Source organism: Mirounga angustirostris, unplaced genomic scaffold, assembly GCF_029215605.1.
Source record: "Mirounga angustirostris isolate CCGP_5_RB_7025 unplaced genomic scaffold, mMirAng1.0.hap1 SCAF_12, whole genome shotgun sequence".
NCBI lineage: Eukaryota > Metazoa > Chordata > Mammalia > Carnivora > Phocidae > Mirounga > Mirounga angustirostris.
In genome coordinates this window covers 81,573,225-81,593,310 of record NW_026991720.1, presented here as the reverse complement: position 1 = coordinate 81,593,310, position 20,086 = coordinate 81,573,225, and the positions used below count along the sequence as shown (strand labels likewise).

The window sequence follows — 20,086 nt, the reverse complement described above, 5'->3', positions numbered from 1 at the left end:
ATAATTAGTTTTTGATGTAGTATTCAATGATTCATTAGTTAAGTATATGACACCCAGTGTTCATGATTGAAATTGTACATTAAAGTCAAATGAGCATCTTTCATAATGTGAATTTCATGTGACTCCACCCAGAATTAGAAACAAATGAATAGTGATCATCATCAAGTTATCATACCTATGATTTCTGTTAAGTACTAAATAAATAATTAAAAATTATATATACCAGTTTTATAAGTTAAGGATCTAAGTATAAAACAAATAGGAGGAGTTCCTGAAAATACCTTAGTCATTATATCTAACTGTCACAAATTTAGGAAAATTTTTAGATTTGACATTATTAAAATATTCAAGCAGACTAAATGAATAAATAGCATATTTAATTGTGATATGCTACAATTAAACAACTGGAGAAGATTCTTGCATATGAGCCTGTAAAATAAAGATCACTGTCATTTTTATTTATTAATATATCTTATGATAATTGTATGACAGTTAATAAAGAAAATATGAACTATGTACTACTTCAATTATTTATTGTCAGAGAGTACAAAATTGTTACATCATGGCTGGTTTTTTAACCATTTTAACCTTTCTTCATTACAGAATTAAATTAGTTTAAAGCATGATTCTCAAAATGGTGAAAATGTTTCTTACCACTTAGCCATTTGGAATTGTGTTGATCAGTTCTGACTGCATTCCTCTTGGTTAAACTTCGAAAAATAGCAGCATCTGTGCCCATGAAATCTATATACATTCCAGAGAAAAGCTCCTCATCTATGAAAAAGTAAGAAAATGTCAACACAATTTTAAATGTTTTTAAGGTTATTTTAAAAATCAAGGAGAACTCACTTATTAGGTAGCTACCCACATTACAGAGTGTTTATAATTGTTGGTTTCCATTGTCCATTAAATAAAAAAATTGGATTAAACTTAATCTGGTCTCATTATTGCCTGTATGATTACCAAAACAATTTTATTCTACACAGAAATAAAAATTCCTCTGCCTATACTTAATTATACTAAAAACCTAAGTTTATACAGTGTGAATCAAAAATGGCAGAAATAATATATGTATAAATGATAACAAAATGGCTTAATTATTACTTTCTTTTAATAAGTAAAAAATACTGTAAGAGAACACTCAGTTTCTAATTTTGGCAGGAATTAACCAAGTGGGAATTAGGGCTAAGTCATTTAGTACCCTGAATCTCTACCTTCTCATCTGTAAAATACAGGAATTGGCTTATGGTCTCAAAATTTTTTACCACGTATTAAAAATTCCATGATTTCACTAAATAGATTGAAAATATTAGTTTTTATTGTCAAAATATTATTAATGATAAACTTATTTTATCATTAAAAGTATATGTTTTAATTTTTAGTTTTCTATAAGGTAAACAAAGTGTTACTTTTTCAATTGTAATACACAATATATTATTAACATTATGCCAAAAATATAATATTATGTTAATAAGCCACATGTGGTTTAACATATTAAGCCATAAAAACCAGAATGCAGAGATAAGAAAGAAAATACATTTTAAAATTGAATTATCATCAATGGTAAAATCAGATATTTTAATCGGCGTTTGCATAACATTAGACATTGAACTTATTTGTTAAGGTTCATATTAATTTCTAGTAAGGACAGTAAACATTGAATGGGTATGTATGACCCTAGAATAAAAAAAGTAGTTAAATATCTATTTAAAAAAGAATAAAATGTAACAGGTCTGACCCAATGAACCACTGTGCAGTTTTTTTCTTGGACTGATGTTCTAGAATTACTCCCCTGGCTCTCTTCAGATCATGGTCATTTTGGCAGGACTGGAACATTGTGAAGCACTCTAAACTCACTGCTTAGTAATAAGCATTACCAGTTAACCCAGGATAGAATGGAGAATGAAATGTTTTTAATATGTGCTCACCAGGCCATGAACTGGACCCTTACCAGTTAGCAAGTGGGTATGGCAGGCATTGTGTTGCCCAGTTCTGCTTCCTAGTAGGGGTTTGAAACCCATGAGAACAGATTATAGGAAGATAACAAATGTTCATGAAAGCATTTGGAGCAATTTAGCCATCTTTAAAATTCTGTGAACATTTGTGAAGCATCTACACAAGTATTCTGTAGAAACAATAGTTGTTAAATTAAGATAACTTTGTAATTAATTATTTCACATTTTTGTCATACAGGATTACCACCAAAATGGTGGGTTATAAATTCCTGCTATTCAATAGATTGATTAGCACAGCTGTCAATTATCATACCTGTTTCCAAGAAGAAAAGGAAAAAGGACACTCAGAGGATGGTGTGTGGCAGAGAGGGCTGATTCTAATCCTACTGCACACCACTTTATTAGTTATGTCTTAACTATTATAAAAGCCTACCTGTCTAATTGGCTTCATATCCTGTCTTAAATTCTTACTAATTTTATTTTTTTTAAGATTTTATTTATTTGTTTGAGAGGGGGGGGGGAGAGAGAGAGAGAGAGAGAGAGCAGGAGTGCAAGAGCAGGGGGATGGAGAAGCAGACTCCCCACTGAGCAGGGAGCGCAACTCAGGCTAGATCACAGGACACTGGCATCTTGACCTGAGCCAAAGGCAGACACTTAACTGACTGAGCCACCCAGGCACCCCTCTTATTAATTTTAATAGCAAGTTAGGAATAATGAAGCTTCTGCTTTATTTTGTATAAGAAATTATTAATATCACTTTAAAAAAATTTTTGAGTAGGGATTTTTTTTCAGAATGTCTGTGTTGGTTTATGCAAAGATAAACTGTGTCTTTTAACTTTAATCCAAAAATCCTTTGCTTTCCAATTTTAGTTCCACTGAAGAACCTCATGAGGCTCTTGATGAGTTCTTTAAGAGATATCACCTAACTTCTTGCTGTGTTACAACAATGACATGAAAAATAGCAAACAAACAAACAAAAAAAACCACCTAAATTTGAACATTGGCTTCGATACCACAACTATATTATGAAATTTGGAATTCTTCAATTCTCAATTTTTCTTCATACTTTAATATATATAAATACTTTAAACAATCTGTGTTATTTAGTGCCTTGCACTAGAACAGAAATGATCAAGCCCCATATGGCAAAGTGACATGACTACACAAATTTACTCCACAATAGTGGAGACAATATTGGAGATAATTTTAGAGGGGTAATCAGTAGAACAAAGAAAATGACAAATACAAGCCACTAAACTTATTCCTCCTTTTTGTTTCAGTTTTTAAGGTAAGCAAATAGTTTAATGATTCTGCTAGCTTACATTCTAATGTTAATCAAAATATTAAAAGATAAGGGTGCCTGGGTAGCTCAGTCGGTTGACCATCGTACTCTTGATTTCGGCTCAGGTCTGGATCAGGGTGGTGGGGTCAAGCCCCACGTCGGACACTGTGCTCAGTGCAGAGTCTGCTTGTCCCTCTCCTTCTGCTCCTCTGCTCGCTCTCTTTCTCTCTTTCTCTCTCATAAATAAATAAATACATAAATAAATAAATAAATAAATAAATAAATAAAATCTTTAAAAAAAGAATATAAGAATAGAAATTGAAATCTTTTTTTTTTTTTGAAATTAAAGTCTCAAATCCTTGAAAAATGAAAGTCACTAACTAACTTCAATTTTGTAAACAAATCCAATTCTCTAAGGACAAAACTATTAAATGACTTATCACAGTTTAACAGGAAAATTTAAAATGTCCTGTTTTAAACCTTTTTTGTTCTAAACGATATTTGATGACTATTAGTGTTCACAGATCTTTGAAGTTTATTTTCATAGCATTTAACTTGAAATAAATGAAAACTCTATATAGCCAGTATTATATATATATGTATCAGATCATTTCAATAGGTGAATACAGTTTTCTTCCTAATGGAAAGACTTTCCAAGACACTGCTTTTATTAAATAATATTCAGAAGCTTATCTGAAAAGTTTCTGCATCAGACATAACTGAATATCTTGTAATTTCGCTTTCTAATTTTTGGTCCCAATGATATACACATGCATTTTGTTATGCTTTCATTTGAAAGCAATACCATTTTAATCATTTGTAAAGTATTACTAAAATATGAGAAAAAATGGGTATACTTAATACTAGAAAAAAAACTACAGAAAATATTGAAAATTATTTTATAATATATATCATTACGTGTATAAGAACACACACTTTTTTGTAAATGTTTGACTTGCTCTAGAAATGACAGCATCATAGTGAATGAAAAAAAAAATACATGCTTATCACTTAATCATGAATTCTTGCAACCAAGAAACTACAATTTCTCAGCTCACAACTTTCTTTCTGTTACCTCACTCATGGACTATCATTCATGCTACTATCTCGACGGGCATACCATGTCATGAATTTATTTTCTTTAATTTCCTTTTCATTTGGTATTTCCCCCTCTTTCTTTTATTTTCCACTTACTGATCATAACAGACACTGTGTTCACATTGGGGTTGAAGGAGCAGCGTCCTTTTCCGGATTCACACTTGGAGTCAATCACAAAAACTTGGTCCTTTATTATGGAAAAAATACAAATACAGCAAAAGTAAATAACTTTATATTTAGTTAACCCAATTTGTTCTTTAGTAAAACAAAGCATCATCATAAATAATATGCTTTCCGTTTGTTTCCTTATGGCTCCTCAATTTACTTTATTAAGACTTTCTTGGCCTATATGAAGAAAACATCTGGAAATTATAAGCAAACTTCGGCAGGTTAAAGTTCTCATCCTACTACCATCCCCATAAAGCTGATCCAATAAGTTCTTCTCAAATCAATACCAGGAAAAAAAAATTCAATATCAGCAAAAACCACCTGGGAATCAAGGATCATTGTAAACCTGAACTAGATATGTTGAAAATTGTCCAAAAGAAGAAAATTGTCCACAGAGAATAATGTATACAAGGATTATAATATTTCCAAAATAATCAAGACATTTCTAAAATTTGTATTACCAGTTAATTTTGTTATGTAAGCATTATGCTAGATTCAACAAAGTTGAACTCATAATTTAGATAAAAATGTTTTTTACTCATTCATTTATTTATTTGACAAGAATATATTGAGCATTTAATATATGCCACGTACCAACAAAACATTAGGAATACAGTAAATGAGATAGACAAAAATCTTTATCCTCAAGTAATTTATAATATAATGATGGAGAATATAAATATGAAAAAAGAATAAATACAGAAAATGTAGAATATGCTGGATGGTGCTCAGTGTTTAGGAGAAAAATTAAGCAGAAAATGGAACTTGGGAAACCCAGGGATTGGAGGCAATGATTCAATTTGAAATATAATGGTCAGTGTAGCCTAATGGAGAGGGAATATTTTGTTGGTGTATTTACCTTTTTCTTAAATAAAGTTAGCAACAGCTACTACTAAAATTCAAAGACAAAATTTTTCACTTTTGTAGGTTGCATTAGATGATGGAGGATCTTAATCATCAAGCTAAGGTTTTTCAAAATTTTCCTGTATGGAAAATATTTTTGTGTATGGAAATGAAAGGATCAAAACACTGCTTTAAGAAGACTGGGCCTTACCTTGGTGTTTTAAGAAGATTGAGAATGGCAGTTTTAAAATATATATATATTTTTTACAGATTTTATTTATTTATTTGACAGAGAGAGACACAGCGAGAGAGGGAATACAAGCAGGGGGAGTGGGAGAGGGAGAAACAGGCTTCCCGCTGAGCAGGGAGCCCGATGCGGGGTTCAATCCCAGGACCTGGAATCATGACCTGAGCCGAAGGCAGACGCTTAACGACTGAGCCACCCAGGCGCCCCAGAGAATCGCAGTTTTAAAAACAGACATTGGATTGAAGAAATAGATTTGCTTTCAATTGCAATAGTCCAGGAATTAGGTAATAATAATCTGACATGTCAGGATCTCAGAGATCATGGTAAGAGCAGTAAAGATATAAGAAAAGTTGTAAAGTAAAAATCAACAGAGCTTGGCAATCAATTACAAATTAGACGTAGTTAAAAAAGATGAAGAAAATAAAGATGCTGCTGAGCTTTTGACTCTTTAAAGAAAATAAAACTAGTTCATTTTTTTACATTGAATTTGATAAGTTGGAAGGACATCCCTGAGATTTTAGGAAATCATAGAGCTTAAAAAGAATCACAGTCTTCTAGCCTGAAAAGGTCTTACAAAATGATCCTCTTCAATGAATTAACTCTTTAGATGAAGAAAATATAACTTGCCCAAGATCATGTAGCTAAATAATGACAAAAGTAAAATTAGAATTCAGGCTCCTGACTCCTCACTATGTGTTTTCCAAAAAATCAATATTTATACAATGACTAAACTAGGCAAATAATTGAGAAAAACAATAAAATTTGGTAAGGCCAGTTGTGATTGTTTAGCCAGAGACATACATATATTTTACTAAAAATGTGAGAGTTGGCACTGCAGGAAACTGATGAAGTTGCTTAGGTACCTCTTGCTCTCCACTGAACTACTCCTCCATTGTACAGCATCCTTTCTCATTTTTTGAGAAAATGTGTTTCTCAACACAATTCGAGTTGAGATCTTGTCACAAGGAAGACTGTAGTCTACCTGAATAATCACTAATTCAAACACACAGTAACAATTCTCCAATTTCATCTCCTAGGAACCTACTTCATCAGCCTTCTCTCTTCTTGACTTTCTTTGTTAACCTGTTTAGATTCTGTGCTATTTAGTTCCACTAGTTTTTTGCAGAAATATTAAGTTCCTTGAATCTGTGATTTTTTTTTTAAATTAGAAATAGGTTGAATCTGTGATTTTTTTTTTTCACTGAAAGCACAACCCAGAAGGGCATGTCTATCTATACATTCTCCATACTTGTATCCAAACATCTAAGCATTTTGCAGAGGGTGATCCAACAAGGTAAATGCAACGTAATATAGATTTGTGATCAACAACACAAAATGGATCTTCTGTACTGCTTAGTAAACTTTCAAGGACACTCTTATCAGCTGGTTCTTCCATTAATAATTTCAAACCATTGTCACTATAGTCAAATCACCTAACTTGTTCTCAGCTCATATGATTAACAAATGATTGATCATATGATTGCAGAATAAGTGAAGCCTTTAAATGAGACATCTTCAACTTCTCACTACCAAACACATAAATGAATATACACTAATACATTCCACTAGCACATGAGAGGAACTCTTCCTCTTACTTTAAGGTCAACCATTCCACCAATGTTTTGGATCTGATCATATCCAGTCTTCTTAGGCAACTTACACTTTTCATTATCCCCCCCTCTCTTGGATCTTATTACCTGGAACTTTACATCATCATTTATACAACCCATTCAGCTCCTACACATTACTCTCTGAGAATCACATTTCTTTTTTTTTTTTTTTGAGATTTTATTTATTTATCTGAGAGAGAGAATGGGAGACAGAGAGCATGAGAGGGGGGGGATCAGAGGGAGAAGCAGACTCCCCGTTGAGCAGGGAGCCCGATGTGGGACTCGATCCCGGGACTCCTGGATCATGACCTGAGCTGAAGGTAGTTGCTTAACCAACTAAGCCACCCAGGCGCCCGAAGAATCACATTTCTTAAAGAATTACATATACTCATCACCATTTCCTAACTTCTCACTTTCTTCTCAATCCATCTCAATTGGGTATTCAACATCAATTGTTCTATTGAAACCCTTTGTTATATCCTAAAGGCAACCATGCTACACAATTCAGTGTTTATTTTTTAGACTTCATTTTACTTGGATTCTCAATGATATCTGAGATTGTTGCCCATTTCTACCTTTTTTAAAAGCCTTATTTTCAGTCCCAGAATGAACACATTTTTGTCTCTTCCCCTCTACTTGGGAGTTTCTTCTTTCCTGGCTGTTTCTTCTTAGTCATGTTCGAAGGTCCCTTTTCCTCCATCTTGCCATTAAATTAAGAGACCCTCAAGTGTCAACCACAGTCACACTTCTCTTTTCACACTATACCCTCTCTGCATGACTAAACCCATGCATTGCCTGGGTTTCAGTTACTCTTTTTTTTTTTTTTTTAAGATTTTATTTATTTATTTGAAGAGAGAATGAGATAGAGAGAGAGCGCAAGAGGGGGTAGGGTTAGAGGGAGAAGCAGACTCCCCGCCAAGCAGGGAGCCCGATGCGGGACTCGATCCAGGGACTCCAGGATCATGACCTGAGCCGAAGGCAGTCACTTAACCAACTGAGCCACCCAGGCGCCCCTGGGTTTCAGTTACTCTTATAAAACAATGACTCAAACATTTATATAGCCAACCATATATTCAACTGCCTACTTGATATTTCTACTTGGATCTTTCAACAGCAACTCAAACTCAAGAGAACAAAGCCCAGGCTTAAAATTTAAACTCGAACATGATTCTCTTTGTTGTTTCTCACTCAGCTCATGTCAAATATTTAACTGAAAAGGCCAAAAATAAAAAAACAAACAACAGGGGTGCCTGGGTGGCTCAGTCGTTAAGCGTCTGCCTTCGGCTCAGGTCATGGTCCCAGGGTCCTGGGATCGAGCCCCATATCAGGCTCCCTGCTCAGCGGGAAGCCTGTTTCTCCCTCTCCCACTCCCCCCGCTTGTGTTCCCTCTCTCGCTGTGTCTCTCTCTGTCAAATAAATAAAATCTTTAAAACAAACAAACAAACAACAAAAATATCAATATCTGTGTCATTGTAAATTTTCTTTTACATAGCCAAATCCACCATTATCAGCTATACTATTTTATACTTTATGCCTATTTTTCTGTCTTTATTGCCACTCTCTTTCTTTCTTGACCTTTTAAAATAATTTCTTTCTTGGTCTATTACATCCACTCCCTAACTGATCTCACTACAACCCTCTCATTCCCTCTCCACCCTAAATCATTTGCAACATAACACACAAGTGAAAACACATGCCTTTCCATGCCATTTGCTGCTTAAGATCATTACAGTTCCTCCTTTGACACAGGATAAAGACCAACATCTTAAAGGTAGCTTACAAGTTCTGATATAATTTTGTTTCTGCCATTATTCTCATCAAATAAATACATATTTGTAGATTGGATCAGTGAGAGAAACAAGTAGGATCAGAAAGAGAGTAGGTGGTGAAAAATTAGGAAAGAAGGCATAGCAAAATGTCCCACGGTTACAGATGTCAATAAAGGCATTGAAAAATAGAGGGCATGACCAACATGTTATAGATTGATCTAGGAGAAAGGATGCTGATTAGGGGAGTCAATCTGATCCCTGAGGAATCTTGGTCACTAGGAAATAGTTTTAGTTTATGGATGGTAATGAAAGTCAGATCAGAAAGGTTTAATAATTACATGAAAAACAGGAAGATAAAAGCTGAAAATATAGCCTACTAGTCTGAGAAGTTTTGTGGTAAGTAAAAGAGAGAAAAAGAAAAAGAGTTGAAAAAAGTCACAGATCTGAGATAATGATTTTAAGGAAAAGAAACATCCTATTTTAAAACAGGAAAAACAGTAAATAACAGGAGAAAGAAAATGAAGATATTAAACAGAATAATGAAGGTTATTGATCAAAGAACTTTATTGATAAGGAAAATGCACACACAACTTTTCTTCTGACAAAAGGAAAGCTAGGAAAAGGTTCATAAGCAGAAAAGTTTGGTGACTAATGTGCTCAAAAGGCTCGGGGAATAATTCGAATGCCTGTGATATTCTTGGACATTCAAAGGTAAGGTTATCTGCTTGATAACTGAGGGGCTTAAGCAGTATTCAACTGTTGGAACCAATGTATGGAGACATCTGATAAAATCAACCAGAAATGAGATGTAGTACTATTCCAAGAATGTGCAGCAAAATTAACCAATTATAGCTTCTAAATTCATGTTTTATTCATTATTTCAAGTCATTATATCCTTGTGTTGCTTTATCTTTTTTTAGGAACAGAAGACAGAGAATGAAGACAGTGGACAGAAGAGAAGTACCATGGTTAGGAATTGAGGGAGCAAGGATTCATAGGCTCTTTGCATGGGCACCACTGAAATGGTCTGGAAAAGCTCTGACTCAGTCTCACAGAATAATGAAAGACTCATAGGATATAACGAAAGTGTGTGATGTTCCAAATGTTAAGTAGGCTCATAAAATATCCTCTGAGAACCAATGAATTGCTATTTGACAAGCAGATAGAGGGTGGTAGATAGTGTCTCAGAAATAAAACAGAGTAAGTAATGACTGTGCCATCCTAATTTGGTACACTCTCAAACTGGTTTGAAATACAGGAAAAAGGCCCTATCTTAGCACCAGCACATGGTGTTACCAGGGACTACTACCCCTGGTCATTACAAAATACAGCGTTAGTGAGGGGCGCCTGGGTGGCTCAGTCGGTTGGGTGGCTGCCTTCGGCTCAGGTCATGATCCCAGGGTCCTGGGATCGAGCCCCGCGTCCGGCTCCCTGCTCAGCAGGGAGCCTTCTTCTCCCTCTCCCTCTGCCTGCCACTCTGTCTACTTATGCTTTCTCTCTATCTCTCTGTCAAATAAATAAATAAAATCTTAAAAAAAAATACAGCGTTAGTGATTCATAAGAAGGAAAATTCTCTCAAAATACAACTCTCTGTATCATGCGGTCATTTTATGCTCAGGAATCCTTTATCCTAAACTAAAGAAAACAAATATAGTAGATGCTTGAGAGATTATGCATTCTATATTTATGTTTTTATATACTATAGATATATAAAAAATGATGTTATGGTGAAATCCCTTGACTTGAATCGACTACATACAAAGCTTGAAATTCATAATGCTTTTCATACTTAAATTGGCTCTTAAGATGTTCGCATGTTATTTAAAGAGATTAATTAATGGAAATGCTTCCCCTTTGAAATATATCTTTTGAAGTGAGACTAAAGTAGTTCATATTTAGTAAAGTGACTAAATTTTATTCCATGTTGGTTTTCCACAGGAGATTATTTTTTGGACCGACTTTCCAATTAAGTCTCGAAGTACATCGTGGGCCATTTGTACATGGGAAAATGATTTTATTTGAAATCTGTGCTCTGAAAACTGCTATGCTATTGTTGGCCTATACAAGAACTGCACAGCCTTCAGTGGAGTGTCTGACAGATTACAGACGTCTGGGGCAGGAGTTTATTTAATCAATTGATCACAGGCATGTGGTTCTAATGACAAGCTCAATGCCGCCAACTATACTCTTCCAAGAAGCATACCTTTCCTTTTCTTCAAGACTTGTAATATTTCATATCATCTTGAACCACTTGGAAATGCCTCATTTTGGGGTCAACTTATAATTATTCAGCTATTTTTAAATGACTTTTTATTTACCCAACGACATGTGTGTAAAAATTACAGGTCTGAAAAAAATTAATAATAAAGTAATATAAAGAGAATCATTGTTCAATTATATTTGTACTAGAGTACTTTAATCTCTGTTAAAGGAAAATAAACTTAAGAAGGTATGTCAGGGGCGCCTGGGTGGCTCGGTTAAGCGACTGCCTTCGGCTCAGGTCATGATCCTGGAGTCCCTGGATCGAGTCCCGCATCGGACTCCCTGCTCGGCAGGGAGCCTGCTTCTCCCTCTGACCCTCCCCCCTCTCATGTGCTCTCTCTCTCTCATTCTCTCTGTCTCAAATAAATAAATAAAATCTTTAAAAAAAAAAAAAGAAGGTATGTCAGTAGGAATATTTAATCTTTTTTACAGTTCTAATCTCTAACATTGAATTGACATTCTTTAAGAACTGGACATTCTAGATTTAAGTTGCATAAGGAAAACAAAGCAAGATAATTTAGAATAATTAAGTTTTTAAAATGCTTCTATTTAGTAAAACAACATGTTCAATTAAAGGAAGGAGGGAAAATCTCTTTTGGTCTAATGCATACTTTCCTTAGTCACTAATTACAAATTGAGATAAACAGAGTTTTAAATATCATTGGTGAAGTTCAACCAGCCTTTATTTGTCTAGACACATTAGGTATATACTTAGTGTTTAGCAAATGTGTTTGTTCATAGAACCCCAAATCATTTTAACTAATGTAAAAATAAAGCTAAAAAGTCTAGGGTAGACTATAATGTTGGTCTAAAATGAAAGTATGATCCATTAATTTTAGAAAGTTCTTTTCAGCAAAGGCATTTGGCATCCTGCTTTATATATCTTGTACACTTATCTCATAAAAGTTTACCAAATTTGAAAGTTAAATAAGAAATTACTTAAAATAGCTTTAAGAAAGTGAGGGTATACTACAATATTTCTATAATTTGGAGCAAATAGTATCAACACCTTCTTTTCTAAATAATTATAAAATTACACCATTTTTCTTTCCTGCATCTTTTGCAGCTTTTTTATTCAGAAATATATGTATTTAGTTGAAGGCAAAAGCTACACTTTAAGTAACTTGGAGGACAGTAACCAAATGAAATATATTTTGAATTAAAAGGGCTTGAATGGGGGCACCTGGGTGGCTCAGTCGTTAAGCATCCACCTTCGGCTCAGGTCGTGATCCCAGGGTCCTGGGATCGAGCCCCACATCGGGCTCCTGGCTCAGCGGGGAGCCTGCTTCTCCCTCTCCCCCTGCTCATGCTCTCTCTCTCTCTCTCTCTCTCTGTGTGTCTCAAATGAATAAATAAAAAATAAAGAAAAGGGCTTGAACCTTTGATGGATTACAACTTTTTTAGACTCAAATACAGTTTTAAGAAATCTTTGACACTAACACTAAAACTAATAATGAAAAATTGTTACACTTACCTCTGATCTCCTCCCTCGATTCAAATAAGTACACACAGGGCTGAAAGCACCACTCCCACAAACATACAAGTGAGTGCGGTTGAAAGCCTGAATTACACGGACGAAGTTCCCACAGCCATGCTGAAAGAACAAATGAATAAGCAGTTAGTAATACAGTGACTTTTATTGCTATTTCTAAGTAGTACTCTCATACTCTGCTAAATATTTTCCTTCCTGCTCTCCCTTTTTTGTTGTTGTTAGCAGATAACAAGAGAATAACATGGTTTATTCTACTGGTTTACTTCAGGAAGAAGGTAGTTCAACTTGGATGACTAAATTGGTATGTCTCTCTCATTTTTTTTTTCTCTCTCATATTTTAATATTTTATACACTGTGTAAGTTTTTATGTTCTGAAACTTTATGAACTTACTCTATGTCTGAGGAAGTTGAGAAACTGAAAAGTACACCAAAATGTTTCCTCAAATGTTCCTCAAAACGTGGCATGTATGCACACACACGTTATATAAACATATTTTGAATGAAACTGTGCTTATACAATGTCCATATCATCGTTACCACATAATGGCAAACACTACTGGCTTTTACAGTGGGTGAATAAAGCAGATTGTAAACACATGCCAACATTGTGATGCGATCATTATCTCTCTGGCCTCCGTTCCCCTAAAATACTTTCTTCCCCAGTTTTCTTTTCACCTGCTCCTAGTCCCACTATTGGAAAAGTTGTCATTTGTTCACTCAATGAAATGCAAAATATTATTGTAATTATAAGTTGACTCTGACCTTGCAGAAGTATATAAACATGGTCAGCATCAAAGGTAGATCTCTGTGAATTAATCACTGCATGTTGTATATTGCTAGGCTCACTATCCCTTCTTGACTACAAATTAAGCAAGCCTGAGATTCAATGTTGTTTTCTTTAGTAATTTTTCTTCACAAAAAACATCATAAAAATGATTTTAAAGGGGCGCCTGGGTGACTCACCTGGTTACGTGTCTGACTTTGGTTCAGGTCATGATCTCAGGGTCCTGGGATCGAGCCCCACGGTGGGCGCCCTGCTCAGCAGGGAGTCTGCCTGTCCCTCTCCTTCTGCCTTTCCCCCCACTCGAGTTCTCTCCCTCTCCTTCTCTCTCAAATAAATAAAATCTTTAAAAAAATAAAAGATAAATAAAAATGATGTTATAAGGACAAAATTTTTATTTTTTATTTATTTTTATTTATTTATTTGAGAGAGAGAGAATGAGAGAGAGAGCATGAGATAGGGGAGGGTCAGATGGAGAAGCAGACTCCCTGCCGAGCAGGGAGCCCGATGCAGGACTCGATCCCAGGACTCCAGGATCATGACCTGAGCCGAAGGCAGTCACTTAACCAACTGAGCCACCCAGGTGCCCCAGGACAAATTTTTTTATAAATAGATATATTAAAAGGTAACAGTGGTTTTCCCATGGGTAGTCAGACAGCATATATTTCTTTTTTTTTTTTTTTACTCTTTTAAAGTACCATATTACTAATTTTTTATAAGCACATTTATTATTTATATTATTAGTAAAGTAAAAAAAAACAACCAATTCTACTAAGGTAGAAGTTAATTTTTTTTAGCAGTCAAGTTTAATTTTAAGTCAATATTATTTTACATTTTCTCACAATATTCTCCTTTTATATTATTACTTGCCAGCGAACAGATGCTTATTTTTATATGTTGTAATTTTATACATGTTTTTATCATGGATTTTATTATGAAATAATCATTAGCTCTGTTGTCAAAGAAATTAATCCTTACAGACCAGACTATACACTTTGTTTTTATTTTAAGACATCAAGAGTTTTTGTTAAATATATAGTGTCACTGTATCTTGACACCTGTTTATATAGAGGTACCTGGAAATTGACTACATAACTGCAGATGATAATGTGTTTCTCTGTAGAAAAAGAATAGATGAAGTATGGTGTTTATATAATACATCCAGGTTTAGGTTATCGACTTGTGTTTATGTTTTTCACATACAAGTTTAATCATTCTGGGATTCTGTATATTCTATTTTCCCATATAAGACATGAATTCAATTCTATTAATAATAGATTATATGTCGTCTTGAGTTTTGTAGACCGTTTACTGTCATGAATTACTGGTATTGGTAAAAAGAAAGACATCACTAATATGTACTGTATTTCAAATACAGATTATACTTGTTTCATGTATATGTTTCTATCTCTCTCTCTATTTTATATCTACTTATCATGGTCAGTATTTGTTGGGAATTTACCATGCACTAGACTTTGGAATGATCATTTTACATATTTAACCTGTTTTACTTCCCAGGGGGTTTGATTTCTCACTTTTATAGCTCACATTTATTGAATGTACTTACACCATTTGGGCACTTCACATTCATTCAGTTTGGTACAACTCAACTCCTTTTAGAAAAACAGAACTTAGAGCTTTTTTAGTTAATTTGCTTGAAGTCATTGAGCTAGAAACAGGTAAAAGAGATTTTCAAGCACATGTGTGTCTAACATTGAATCTTGTACTTTTAATCACTTTATAATTTGTCACTGGGTGAGAAATCCACAGTGGGTAGAGGAAAGTTTTTACAAGTTATTAATGTTTGCAGAGCTCTTAATCCTTTGATGTTATGTATTTTTAATCCTCAAAGCAATGCTCTAATTAAAGTATTAGTCCCATTTCACTGATGAGGAAACTGAGTCCCAAAGAAGTTAAATGAAGTGCTGGGTCTGGAACCATGGTTACCCTCCACCATCTAGTTTTTCCAAAGAAAGGGGTGAATTCACCATGAAACAGATTCCCAGACTACCTGATAATGCCCAGTGTGCCCCTCCAACCTTCCCCACAGAGAAAAAGACAAAGGAAAAACAAATCAGTTAATTACTGGAAATCATTTTCTAGGTCTTTTCTGTTTCCATAGTTTTTGTCCACATTATTTCTGATTTAGACCACAGCAATCATATCAATGCTATCCAGCAAATATTTACTGAACTCGTTCTATGTAAACACTGTATATGGTGCCAACAACACTGAAATGAATAGATTCAATTTCTCCTTTCAGAGAAAGGAAACCATAATATATGAGGCTGTGTAGATGCTATAATAGAGTTATATTTTTTCAAAAATATGCTACAGGAGGAGAGAAGAGAGAATGAATAATGCTGACCTGGGTGTAAGAGTTTGAAAGGGGGTGTCATTGGAGCTGGAACTTGAAGAATAAGCTAGATACTTTGACAGGCAAAAGCACAAAGAAAGAGCTTTCCGACAGAAAAAAAAGAACATGAACAAAAAAAAATACTGGGGGCATGACAGAGCAGGATTTACTTGGGAAGCAGTGCCTAGAGGGGATAGTGAATTACTGTGTGATGAAACCAGAGAGGCAATTAGAGTTGGTCTGTCATCATGCCACAGTCTTCAGATGGGCAGTAGATGGTGGATTTAAGTGTACAAATCTCAGAGCCAATTGACCTGGGTACAAACTCTAGATTTACCTTTCAGTAGCTGTTTGAACTTGAGACATTTACTTGGCCTCTCTGTGCTTCAATCTTTTTACCTGTAAATGGTGATGATAACATTTGTTGTGAACAATCGTGTGTGGAATCGTGTCTAGCACACAATAAATATGCACAGTGTCAGATATTGGATTCTTCCATATGTATTTTTTATTTCAGTGGTCAGAAAAAGTCTGGTGAAGTGGACAGGGCATTTTTCCTGAACAGAGCTTAGTACAGGTCCTGACCATAGCAGACATCTATGAAAGGTTTGGAGAATGAGCCTTCAGTGAAGTTTAAAACTGTGGATTTTTTTTTTTTTAATTGCTTAGTCCTTTTTTAAAACTGCTTCCTGGTACAATGCTAAATGAAAAATCATGCTGTTAACATTATGCAGAATATAATACCATTTTATTTATATTCCTATAAATTTCAAACAATAAAGTGCTGCAAAAATATACACCGAATTTTTAAGTGATTACTTTGAGTAGTGGAATTTATTTTATTTACTTAATAGTAATATACCACTTACCATGTGCTATGTACTGTACTAAGCTCTCATCAAATATTAACTCATTAATCCTCACAACAACCCAATAAGGTACGTACTATGAGAATGCCCATTATGCAGACAAGGAAACTGAAGCACAGAGAGGTTAAGTCTCTAGGGTGAAAGAGCTCAGAAGATATTGTTTTCTGTTGCTTTTTACATGCTCTTCTAGGTCTTCAAAGATTTCTGTATTGAACATGTATTTGTTATGTAATTTTTAACATAGATGTTTTTGAAAATATGTCCTGGAACACAGATGCATAAGGCTTTAAAAATATTGACTCTTCATGGCCCAGACTATGCAATGGGGAAAAAAGTCCCTCTTATTCTTTTCTTCTTGGCCTACACTTCTTTGGTGTGAGCAATAAATCAAGGTATTTTGATAAATATATTTCTAAAGAAAATATATTTTCCAGTAGTTTGGGATCCTTTGGTCACATAAATAGGGAAACTGATATTCCTCAATTAATAAAGTTTGACATTGTGTGCATGTAATGCACATATGTCTAAATATATGTAATCCTGCTTAATTTTCCAACGATCTCTTACAGTATTTACTTAGTGCGTTCATTATGCCCTATCTAATTGGATATGTTTGACAGCATATGTGCTACTGTGTAAGCTCAATTTATTTAGAGTATGAATAAAATATTAACATTTAGACATAAATGGAGCATGGAGGAATGTGAATACATAGGGACAGAGAGGGAAATGGGAGGTGGGTTACAGTCTCTTTAGTGAGGCAGAAAATTAGCTATATTCCCACCATGATAATGTATTTTCTTTATAAACATTACCTTATTACAATAGATATATGATTACTGGGATCAAATTTTAGTTTATCTTGAATTATTTTCTAATAAGTGTTATTTTCTCTAATTAAAATTTGGTACATTAAAAAAATCTAAAGGAATAAGAGATGCTTGAGTCCATGCTGTATATTTTCTTTCAGTTGCTACAGCAGTATGGATTTTAATTGTCACTAGCTTATGTTTTGCTTAAGTAGATGATTAATATAATATTTAACATCAAAATATTTTAATTTAATCAAAATGAAATTCTAAAATATGTGCAAAATTAATTTACTAAAAATACTATTAATTTAAAGGCATCAATAAACTCACCATCCACCGCGTCCTACCCCCAACTTCCGACGATTACTTGGAACAGATTCCCATGCTTGGTTTGAATTTTTTCAGATCTTGTTTAACTTGATATGGATCTGAGCACAGAGAATAACGACACTACCCAGTATTTCCAATCAGTAAGGGGAGACTTATAGTTACAAACACAGTACAACATGTGCCCGTGTTTCCAGTGTACACAGAGGGACAGCCAGCCTAGCCCCAGGTGGGCAGATGAGACTTTACAGAGAAGTGACATCTGCACTGTTACTTGAGAAGGTAAGTAGGTGACTCCCAGGTTAAAAAGATGGGAAGATGATTGAATAAGAAGGGAGTCACATGTACTTGGGGTCAAAGGCTGAAAGAGGAAAAGGGTATAACTTATTTCAATTTCAGTATCATTGAAATAAAATAAAGAAAAAGATTAACATAGACCTAATGTAGTTGCCAACAAATCTATCAAAACTTTCTTAAATATCCCAGCTGCAGCGTGTTTTTCTTTGTCTTTTGTGGGTATCCTTAGCATTTACCGAATTCTTCCTAGTGAGATGGCATGTTTTATCAGATAAGACAGAGAGTGGGCCCCCTCCCACTTGCTAGCAGGGCAGCTGTGGTAAGTTCCTCACTCTTAGTGATTGTTTTTTATCTTAAAAATGTGAATGGTGACAATACTGTCCATCTTGTAGCGCTATTTGAGGATTAAAAGACTTAGTACGGTGCCTGGCCCATTCCATTAAATGTTGGTTATTACTATTTGGTAGTTACTGCATATGTCTCATCATCTCTAGTATCTTGTAAAGACTCTTAAAGATAGAGACTCCATCTTCTTCACTTTTGGTTCCTTCATAATAGGTAACTGATTTGCACAAATTAAAATTCCAGTGTTTTTAAATAAAATATTGAGTATTAGATATTTCTTCTAACAGAATTAAGAGATGATTAACTATTTAATTTCATTAAAGCATGTAATAAAAATATGTTGTTCCGTAGAATTTCTAAAGACTATTTTGCCTTCTTTTCCTACCACTGGTCTTTTTCTTGTGGCCTAATTAAAGGACACTTCTCTCTAAGTACTTCTTCACATGTACGAAATGAGCTGGATTGTCAAACATTCTCTTCTCTTGCATAGACAGAACATGTATTTGAAAGAGTTAGTTTGATTATTTCCCAGGACCCAACAATGTTGGCCATATTAGAACAGAACCCTCCACCAGTTACTTCTGTTATGTATACTAACTGGCTACATAGCAGAATTTAAAGATATCCATGAATGATATTACAGCATGATAAAACTATGGGAAAATGTAAGCATGTATTAAAGATTTCATCTAATGACTCTTAATTATAAGAAAGCAAATGACAGAGCATTTCTATTTTGCCAAAGGGAGAAAGACATCAAATTACTTGGCTAAGATTCTTCAGAAAATCAACACCAATCTTTGAAAAGAGAATGTGCAATGGTATCTAAATCCTACATATTCTGTCTGTGATGCTTCATATGAATGGGAAATGAAAATCTTTTGAACAAAGAGGACAACTAAATCCAGTAATTACAGCCACAGGATATTATTGTGGCAAAAGGCAAGACATGGTAGGATACACATCAGCGGGCCAAATCTCTACATTAGAGAATGAAAGAAAACAATCAAATTCATGCACAATTATTGAAATAATAGCTTCATTGGACAAAAAAAAGACTTCTCCACAACATTATACTTTCTACTATTTGTTCCCTAGAAGACAAGCATAATGTATTCTTTTGAGTGTTTCTTACACATTTTTCTGGATTTTTTCCTATATACTACGGCCCAGCAGATCCCATGGGGAGCAAATATGCCTCTGCAAGCTCCTTCTGCCCATTTGAAAATTTCTCTTAAAAGGTGAATTCTAAAACTGAAAACATGAGACCCAGAACTGAGTCACTCCTGGTGACCTCTCAACAACACCCTCCAATGAGACCCAGAGTCTTCCATGGCCCTGTCTCACACCAGACCTTTTCAGAACCTCATACCTGGATGGTTAAGAGTCAATGAAAATGAAAGTTTAATTTCCACACTTCCTCTTTTCACAAGGATCATTCTTTTCCTTGAACCACCGTGATGAATCTCTGAGACCCTCACTATCAAAGCTCAGTGCATAGCCTTGGACCCTGAAGACAGCATTTCTTACCTCTACACTTACAATGAGTGCTTAGTCAACATTTTTTTTTTTA

At 34.5% G+C, this 20,086-nt stretch overlaps 1 protein-coding gene across 2 annotated transcripts in view; it reads right to left on the bottom strand.

Annotated features, from left to right (window-relative positions):
- Positions 1-20,086, bottom strand: part of SEMA3C (semaphorin 3C) — a 181,516-nt gene that overhangs the window by 71,118 nt on the left and 90,312 nt on the right. For both annotated transcript variants that reach the window (XM_064575357.1, XM_064575356.1), the window contains exons 5-7: positions 12,709-12,828; positions 4,432-4,522; positions 655-774 (exon numbers count right to left, since the gene is read on the bottom strand). In XM_064575357.1, the coding sequence (XP_064431427.1) occupies positions 655-774; positions 4,432-4,522; positions 12,709-12,828 (331 nt within the window). The remainder of the gene's footprint in view (positions 1-654; positions 775-4,431; positions 4,523-12,708; positions 12,829-20,086) is intronic.